We start from the raw sequence: 9,538 nt of genomic DNA, 5'->3' as shown, positions 1-9,538 counted from the left end.
TGCCGCGCTGGCAGCCCTGTAGCTTCAGCAGGGACCGAGGGTGCCGGGCGCCTGCCTGCAAGGGAAGTAGGGCAGAGCGTGCCTCGGGGCAAGCATGTGCTGGGAAGCCATGGGAGGAGAAACAATAAAAAGGACACATGTCTAAGGGCACACCGCTACTTGAGGAACATGCGTATAATGCGTGTGGGTGGGCGGGCGTCCTCCTGCATCCAGGGAGGGTCTGCAGCACACAGGAGAGGCGTCCGCGGGCGCAGCAGAGCAGGGCACCTCCGTACCGGGTTGGGCTGGGTGCTCTGCTGAGGCAGGGAAATGTGAGCTGGAAAGTCTCGGCAGGGTGCCGCAACATAAATCAGAACAGCCCAGGTGCAAGAGGAGGGATTTCGGCACAGCCCCTACACGCGTGGCTTGCGGAGGGCTTGGGACACAAGCGCTGGTGGACACAGTGAGGAGCAAGTGACTGTCCCATCCTCCACCAGCACCTCCGCTCCTTTGGCTCTGCAATTTCTGGTTTCCTTCCCAGGTTTTAGCCAAGAATGAGGGAAGGAGATTTCAAGATGCTTTCAGACCATAAACCCAAGAAGCCTGAAGCTCCAGCTCCATGGCCCAGTGTCCTTAGGCTCCCCCATCGCCAGCATCGACACAAAACAGAGATAAACCACAGCACTGTGAAAGTGAGAACAGGAAAAGGCAGGCAAGGAGACCTGCTCCTCTATCTCCTTGGCCAATCTTACCTTTCACATCAAGTTTGCAGTCTACTGAGGCTTCCCCCAAGGGGTTCACAGCTTTGCAGGTGTAGATGCCCCCATCAAAAGGGCTGGGCTTGCGGATTTCCAGGGAGCAGACACCCTGCTCAATCATCGCTATGTATTTGGGGTCTTCCCGTATCTCCATTTGATTTTTCATCCAGATGATTTTGGGCTGGAAGGCAGCAGGATTTATTTATTTGTTTAAAGAAGGGAGAGAAATGAGAAATCTAACTGGCCCCAAAATGCAGCCACCTCCCTCTGCCTTTGCCTTGGCCCTGACTGAAACTGGTGGCCATGGTAGGATTCACAGTCAGAAGCAATTTGAAGAGCTAGGTCTCCCATTCTTGAGCCCTAATCACTGCCCCGGACCTCCTCCTCCAGTGCAAAAGACAACAAGACATGGCTTGAATTAAGACCAGTCTCCCATCTCCATGCAGAAACACCCTAAACTTGCCCCAGTTTGACTCAGAGGGCAGCCGCAGCCCCCTAACCTCATCCAACCCTATTCCAACATGACCAACTGTCTCCCAACACCTCCAGTCACCTTGCAAAAACCCCACTGCTGGCTGCCCACACACAGAGGTGATGCTGTCCGTGGAGGAACCACTGACCTGGGGGAAGCCCCGGACACAGCAGAAGAGATGTGTGCTGTAGCCCCGCGTGGTGGTTCGGTCTGTCAGGGGCTGAGTGAACTTTGGAGCCTCCATCATGTCCCGTTGGGGGATCTTCTCTAGCTGGTAAGCAGTTTCTAATAAAATAATTAATTCTAGGTTGAGGCAGAGCTCGGACTCCTGGGCTGACCAGCATATGGTTATGGGAACTCAGGCCAAGGTACCCCAAAATACTTCTGCTCCTTCACAAAATAAGCCAGACAGCATCTAGCCTGACCTGAGGACCTGGCTCAGACCAGCCCTGTCTGTAAGCCCCTTCTCATCCAACCATGCCACATTAGTGCCCAGTCCCAGCAGGGGACGGGGAGATGCCTGTCTGCAACCAACACCATGATGCGTGCTATGTGCAGCATGTCAGATCCAGGCCAGGCACCTCTCTGGATCTCCTACTCCGTCTCCAAAATTGAGTGCACAGAAATCGGAGCTAGAGGGAAGCTCTGCAGGTGGCAGAGACCCCAACTCACTATGTGCTACCAGGGAGCGGGATGGAAATAGAAGGAGGGAGAGCGGGACTGAGGGATGCTGGATTAGAGATTTTGCCCTGAGATGGACCACTGCAGGGGTCCCTTCTTCTGCTTGTCCTGAGCTGCGGGGCCAAAGCCAGGGCTGTTCCTCACACCTCCTGGCTCCTGCTTCGATCTCACCCCAGGGATGTCCTGATGCCTCCCATGCCCTGATCCCTCCCAGAGGGCTGACCATGGCACAAACTTTCCCCAAAGGAGAAAAGGGGTGTAGAAGGAGGACAGAGGACCTCTGGACCTCTGCCTTGGGGATGCATGGCCTCACCCTGCAGGGCTCACCCTGGGGAGCAGCCCAGCAGCATCACCACACCACCAAGGAAGCCCCACTAGCCCCAACGGGAACAGGACCCCTCTTGCCCAGCCCCCACCCCCAACCCCCAGGCCAGGGCATTGTCCCCACTTGTCTTCTTGATGTGGGCCACCCCAGAGGTGACGGCTGCTTTTTCGCTCAGCCCGCAGGCGTTTTCCGTGAACACGCGGAAGGAGTAGGTATTGCCAATGATGAGGTCGGAGATAGTGCAGCTGGTGCGGGTGCAGCGCTCCAGCACTGTGAACCATTTCTGGGAGTTAAAAAAAGAGTGATGAGGAAAGGCAAGTTGTCCAAGGGTGGAGAAGGTGTGGGGGGAGACAGGGGTGTGCAGCTCCCCCTCTCCCGTCAGGGCATCCCCAGCACCAGGGCATGGGAGGCCCAGGAGTGCCCAGACTCACCCCACTCTTCTTGTCTGACTTCTGCACCATGTAGCCCTTGATCTCGGAGTTCCCGTTATCCGCGGGGGGGGTCCACTCCAGGGCCACATTAAAGCCCCACACATCCACCAGCTTCAGGTTCTGGGGTGGGCCCGGTGGCTCTGCGAATACAAACCCTCACAGGGTGGCATCCTAATTTGCTCCCCCCAGATTCTGCACCTTGACCATCCCATGCACCCCAGCCATCCCGTGCACCTCGCTTCTAATCGCTGCTCACGCTGTCGCAGCACACAAGGGATGAGAAGCTGCGATGGGCATGGGCTGGCAGACACCCTGCATCCCCAACCAGAGGAGTTCACCTCCATGATCCTGGAGAAGATCCCACTGGAAGAGGGACCCCAGGGTCCCCTGCCTTGTCACCGACCCTATCCCATCCCACCCAGAACAGGAGCTACCCCCAACCAAGGCCAGAAATGAACCCGGGGGCCCCCTCCCCAGCCTTACCAATCACTTGGATATCCAGGGTAGCCTTGTCCTCTGCTCCGTTTATCCGCACGGCGAGCTCATATTTGCCCGAGTCGCTGCGCTGCGCATTGCGGATGTAGAAGATGGTGTCCTTCGCTGTGTTGCGGATGTTGATGCGGCTGGTGTCCAGGGGCTGGTTACCCTTGGTCCAGATCACCTCAGGCTGTGGTTTTCCCTGGAGTAACCCGCACAGGTAGGTTAGGAGCCACCCGAGTGCAGGGTCCCAGCTGGTCCTGCTGGGAAGGGCGGGTGGGCAGAGCCACCCTGCTTTGTCCAGGCTGCAGAGGCCTGGATACAGCCTCCCATCCAGCAGTCCCCAGGGAATAAAGAGCCGATCCCTGCCAGCCCCGCTGACGGGAAGCCATCAGGCTCCAGGGATAATGCTGGGACATGCTGGTCACCCAAAGTCCTCATGGAGCAAGCCCAGCTTTGCTTGCCCAGGGCTTTGCAGGCAGAGCTGTGCTCCTGTTGCCCAGGTTCAAGCCTAGCAGCAGAGGCTTGAATTCAGCATCCAGGGCTGATCCATGCCTGGAGCATGGCCAGCGCAGGCTCCCATCCACTATGAGGCATGGCGTGGACACGTCCCTCATCGCAGGGGCAGCTTTCTGCCTCTTGTTTCCCCCAGCATGTTTCAGGGCTGGTTTTCTCCGTACCAGATGCTGTGGTGGAGATGCTTTGGGGATGCCCCAGACAGTATGTGGTAGATCAGCCAAGGAGAGGAACTCCAGCTTGGGCCACCAGTGCCAGCATCGCTTCTCCCATCATGCAGCAGCTGCTCTCCCCAAGGAGACACCCACTGTTGTGCTGTGGGGTCCTGTGGTATGTGGCCAGATCCCTGCCAGGCTTGGCCAGGGCCATGAGCTGAAGAGGGCTCATGGGCTGAGACAGCAGCAATAGCTAGCCCATGCCCTCGTGTGTTTGGGGTTGTCCCATTGCCAACACTATCAATAAAGACATCGCAGGAAAAAAATGGGAGCTAGGCAGGAATGGGAGTGGGGTTCCCATCCCATGTCCCACCCTCAGCCCATGAGACATGGGGATCAGGACAAGTCAGCCCACGGTTGGCCCCAGGCATATCATGGTGGCTAGAAAAGTCGCTGCAGAAGCTAACCTGCAGTGAAAAAGCCTGGGGGATTAAATCCAAAATTTCCCACCTACCTGGAAAGGGATCATGATGTTCACAGCATCCCCAACATGCCTGACGTAAGTCTGCCGCAGGTGACGGGGCATGCGGATCCTCGGGAGCTCTGGGGACCAGAGAGTCATGCTGTGGGACCAAGGAAATCATAGCCCCCAACTGGCTGACTCACCCCACAGATCTTCCTGCTTGGCCATCAGGATATTCCACCGAGAAACACGGCCACCTCTTCCCTGTCATTTCCTGGATGGTGCTTGCTACCCTGCAGGGCCATGCCAGCACCCCATTGCCTGCACTCCAAAATTATACCCACCCTTGAGATACCAGGTCACCACCCAACAGCACCACCACGATGGACCATTCACTCCCTTCACTATAGCCAGGCCATGGAGACCAGCACGGGCTTAACCAGAAGAACCACGGCACAGCCTGCATGACATGATTCTACGATAGCAAGGCAGGGGCCGGCATCTCCCAGTTCAGAAATATTTCTCTCCCAGCTCAGAGCAGACTTTCTAGAGGCACGCAACCCAGCTTCCAGCAAGGACAAGGCTCGCCAGACCTCCACCTTCGCTGTGCGCTCAAGGCCGTCGAGAGACCAAGGTGGTGCATAGTTACTCACCGCAGAGCTGTGAAAGCCCCAGGCTTAAAACGAAAGCTAATGTCCCCAAGGGAACATAACAAAGATGATAAGCAAAAAACCCACTGGGGAATGCTGATAGAGCGTGTGTCTCCTTCCCGGGGTGAAAATAGCAGCCGTGTAACCCTACCGGCTCGGTGCCACTCGGTGATCCTTCTGGAGAGGTTTTGGGTTTACGTGAGCCCCTCATAAAAGAGCTGTGTGTCTCTGCCCGGATTAAACGTGCCGGAGCTTAGCTCTGAGGAGGGGGCACGGCCAGAATTAAACCAGGACTGAGCGATGCCTAAACAGCTGTGAGGGTGAAACGCCGGCGGTGGGCTGGGGAGGGCAGGGAGATGCCCAGGGGTCCCAGATGGCCCCACTGACAGCTGAGACGGTCTCTGCTCCACTCACGCTGTTATTCGCTCTGGGGATCCGTGCATGGATGCCGCCACTTGGGCTCATCAGTCTCAGCAAGGCAGAGAAACCTGACCTCGAAGGAGGAATGTTAATTCATGGGTGTTTTCCCCAGCTCACTCGTGCTTTGCTCAGCCGGAGAGGGCTGGCCGAGGTCGGTGGCCCAAGTGACATGCTGCCGCGGGTGGGAATGCATTTTTCCTGACCCAGCTCCCTATAAAACATGACTCCCACACCAAATCGTCACCTGGTTTCTCCCTGTCTCTCTCCACTTCCCAAACCCACTCGTCCCACCTGTTTTTTAAACTCTCTGCCGTCTGTATCGCTGCTATTTAAAATCCCCTGTGATGCTACAGATGAACCCATGAGATGTACAAAATGTGGTCCCAAATGAGATGTGAAGACCAGAAGGTAACAGATGGGGCAGAGAGGAGCGGACACAGGCGCCCAACACACACCATCACGGCAGGGGGGGACATGGGGCAGCAGAGGGACCTTGAGGGCTAACTTGTCCCTCAGCAAAGCCAAGCAGTGGGCACAGGGATGTACTTCAAATGAAATGCAAAAGTAGGCAAGTGCTGTTTGCTGATGAAGAGTTTCGGTTAGCAAAAAGGAAAGAAGAAAAAAACCACTAGCGTGGAGCAAGGGCAAGTTGTGCATTTCAGCTCTTTGGGTTTTACACCTCTCAGCCCACACACATGGTTGGCACAAAGCTCAGGTAGCAGGGACAGGGGGGTTGGCCTGGAAGGTGCAACATGGGACGAGAAGTGGGAAACACGAGCTGTGTATTTGGCATCTCATGCCAGTCCCCCGTGCCTCAGTCTCCCCAGTCCCACAAGGGATGGTGGGATGCCTTTGAGATCTGGAGGTGAACACAGCAGCAGACATCAACCACTGACCCATGTCCACCTCCTCCAAGCGGACTGAGAGGATGGACCCTGCAGGACGCTTTCCAGATGCTGACAGCCTTCTCCAAGCCTTTTCCTTTGAAAAGCTGATGGTTGCTGGAAAAACTTTTGTTGTTGTTATTATTACTATTTTTAAGCAGCTGAAAAATCTGATGTGATCTTTGAGTAATAGGAAAACTTGCACATTAATAATTCCTTATAAAGGGAAAATAAGTCTATATTTGCTGTTTGATAAATGAAAACCAGCCTTGCAATCATACATCAGCCTCAGCACATTCGCAGCACCCCGGGAAGAATGCGAGTCTTGCTAAGCATGGGAGCAAGCCATTCATTAGCGAGTTCAGCATGATTAAAGTTCCCATGCTCCACAGTACCAGCTCTTGACTTTCCTTAGCTAAATAAACAAAGCGGTTCGACGTGCATGTGATGGCACATTAGAAGCACATGAGCAAGGAGAGGAGATGTTCTGAAACTGAGACTGATTCTGAGCTCTTGCGAAGAAACAGGAAAACGTGGCTCCGCATTTTGACTCCTTCACCGCCAAAGCCTCACCATCTGCAAGGTCAGCGTCTTGAGGTTGGCAAGCTACTCCATCCCACCCCAAGGGACGCAGTTATTGAGAATAACATCTTGGTCAAAGGTTGATTGCGAACGCCTGAGGGGGAAGAGGTTGCTCAGGCTGTAGGAATGGACTGTGATTTCTCTGTACTGCTGGCAAAGCACATGGGAATTATGCACGGCAGGAGCAGTACTTACGGAGGATCTCTCTGATGAGGACTGGCTGCTCCAAAGTAGCCGGGACACTGGTACCGCTGGCGCTGACAGCCTTCACCCGAACATGGATTTTGTCACCGGAGCCAAGGTCCTGGATTGTGTACCGGGTGGAAAGAAAAGGCTCCTCGTTCACAGCTGTCCAGTCTGTACCTACGACGAACCCGGCAGAGCACTTCAGGTGTGCAATGGACAGACAGACACACACCCCAAACAGCAGGATCAAGCCACAAAGGGTGAAACCCAGAGGCAAAGAACCCCTTCCTTGCAAAGGCTGAATGATTTGGGGCACCAGCAGAAAGGGTATCTTAGAGGGGAGGCTGGCCACCCCGCCCTGCCAAGGAGCGTGGGGTTAGACATGCTGGCAGAAGCTCAACACAGGAGGCTATCTACAAGTAAGAAAAGGCATTAGGCCAGCAAATGTGGTCCCTGCTGACCTTTCAGGTGCATTTCTGGAAGTAGTTAAGATCCTTTGACCACCCTGCCAGCCAGTCTTCTCCTCTTACTGCCCCAGGATAACTCACTGGGGCTCACCACGTTCCCCAGCGCATCAGGCAAGGTCTGCTCATCACCTGCCACCAGCTAGCTAGACCTCTCCAACTGTTCTTCATGCTTGGAAGGGGCATCTCAAACTCATCCCACAGCCAAGACACAGAAGCCCTCCCACATCAGCCAGCTAGCACAGCCCTGCAACGTGCCGAACCGCTTAAGACGTTTCTCAGTTAGAAAACAGACTGCTCCCGTCATCAAAGGACTGGGTATCCCAGGTGGTCAATTAGAGCAATCCACTTGTGCCAGGGTTTGCTAAGCCACCATGTGCACCTTCAAACCAAGAAGGTTTTCCTGTCGATGCCATCAGACCTGCCAAATCCCACCAGTTCCCCTTTCCCTTCACCACTGGCATTACTCAAACCAGCCCTCACTCAAATCTCACCATATTTTAGCCAACAAGGGTCTTGCACCAGCCCGAATACAGCAGTCACGGAGCCCATGTTGTTATCACTGAATGACTAGAGCTCTCCTGTCACCCAGCCAAGCCCAAAGCAAGCTAGGAGAGCATCCAAAACTGTGACCTTTGGGTGGCTGCCAGCCAGCACCCTCCAGGAATGGCTGCATCTTTCCTTGCCCCATGCAAGGGCCTCTTCAGGCATCTCATCCAGCCATGGTTACCTCCCCAGTCTCCAGCCCAATTATGAAACCCACCCACAGCCAACTATGTGTTGATCGTGCCTGCCACAAGCTAAGCAGCCAAGGATCATAGATCAAGTTTCTCAAGGCCCACGTACCTTCTGGGTCTCCCAAACCACTCCAGCCTCATGCAGCACCCAGCCCACCAGCCCTAGCCTCCCCTTGCAGATCCCCCCAGCCACACAGGTCATTCACTCTCACCCCAAAGCCAAGCAAGGCTTCAAGAGAATGCTGAAAACACAAGTCTTATCCACCTACCCCATTCCACCAACCAACAATGCAACCAGAGAACCACAAATAATTGTTGCCCCCCCCCAGCCCACCTCCATCCATCACGGACATCCTCCTTCCAGGCATCTCAAGCCCCATCTTGCTTGGGCAGGGCTTGCCTGCTGATGCATGCCAGCCCCTCTTGTGCTGCCCAGGACCCTTTTCTCCCTCATCCTCACATCTTATCCCCATTCCTTCTGCACTTCCTTTTGGGCAAACATTGGAGAATCACATCTTCTTGCTCCTGAGGTCTTGCATCACCACCCCAAACCCAGGTCTGCACAGAGCTGGAGTTCATCAGAGACCATCCTCAGTGGGTATGCTGGTCTCTCCTCCACCCTCTAGCTGGACACGGCAGTGACATTAAACCTGCCGTGGTCCAGCCCCCCACTAAAGAGATCACTGCTATCTGAAGCCAATGGGAAGACCCTCTCCTCCATGGAAAAAAAATGACCATCTGAAATGAACTCGTTTGGGCAAAGAAAGGGAAATCATGCCCGGGGAAATGTGCTGCTGGGTTCTGCCCAGCTCCATCCCACACCTCCGCAGCAACACACCAGCTCTCCATGCTTACGAGGCAGAAAAGCCCAAGCCTACTTCCATCTTTGCAGATCTCCACCACGTATCCATCCAGGCCTGACTGGCCCGTCTGCTCTGGGGCTTTCCAGGTCAGCGTAACCGAGTTTTCATTCACTCCTTCCACAGCCAAGGACAGGGGGGAGCTGGGCGGCTCTGTAACAAACCCGCAGTTGTGAGGACAGGCTATCGAGTACCGAGGCTGTTGGGGGGCAATCACCCAACCTCCACCTTCAGCCCCCCTCATCCTCCTAAACCCCCAGCCCTATCCCACTCCGAAAATATCCTTGATGACTTCAGCCCTCTGTCCCTTCACCCCAGCACCCCCACATGCTCCCTCCCAGCCTTGCATATCTCCCCTCCCCACTCACATGTCCGGTCCCGTTCTCACCTGCCTTTGGTTTCTCGGGCTTAGGTTCAGGGGTTGGGGCTTGGGGTTCAGCTGGGGGAGGCGGGGGACCTTCTTCGGAGGCTGGAGTCGCTTCTGTCATGGGGATGGGA

At 55.3% G+C, this 9,538-nt stretch overlaps 1 protein-coding gene across 1 annotated transcript; it reads right to left on the bottom strand.

Annotated features, from left to right (window-relative positions):
- Positions 1-155: 155 nt before the first annotated feature.
- Positions 156-9,531, bottom strand: MYBPH (myosin binding protein H; the record flags this gene model as incomplete). The annotated part of the gene is made up of 10 exons (XM_010287923.1): positions 156-220; positions 732-918; positions 1,358-1,494; positions 2,339-2,498; positions 2,647-2,786; positions 3,130-3,325; positions 4,309-4,397; positions 6,989-7,156; positions 9,059-9,193; positions 9,429-9,531. Coding segments are annotated over 10 exons (1,380 nt in total), but the record flags the coding sequence as incomplete, so codon positions are not given.
- Between the last annotated feature and the right edge of the window lie 7 nt (positions 9,532-9,538).

This window comes from Phaethon lepturus, unplaced genomic scaffold (genome assembly GCF_000687285.1).
Source record: "Phaethon lepturus isolate BGI_N335 unplaced genomic scaffold, ASM68728v1 scaffold44165, whole genome shotgun sequence".
Taxonomy (NCBI): domain Eukaryota; kingdom Metazoa; phylum Chordata; class Aves; order Phaethontiformes; family Phaethontidae; genus Phaethon; species Phaethon lepturus.
This window is presented reverse-complemented; position numbering and strand designations above follow the sequence as displayed.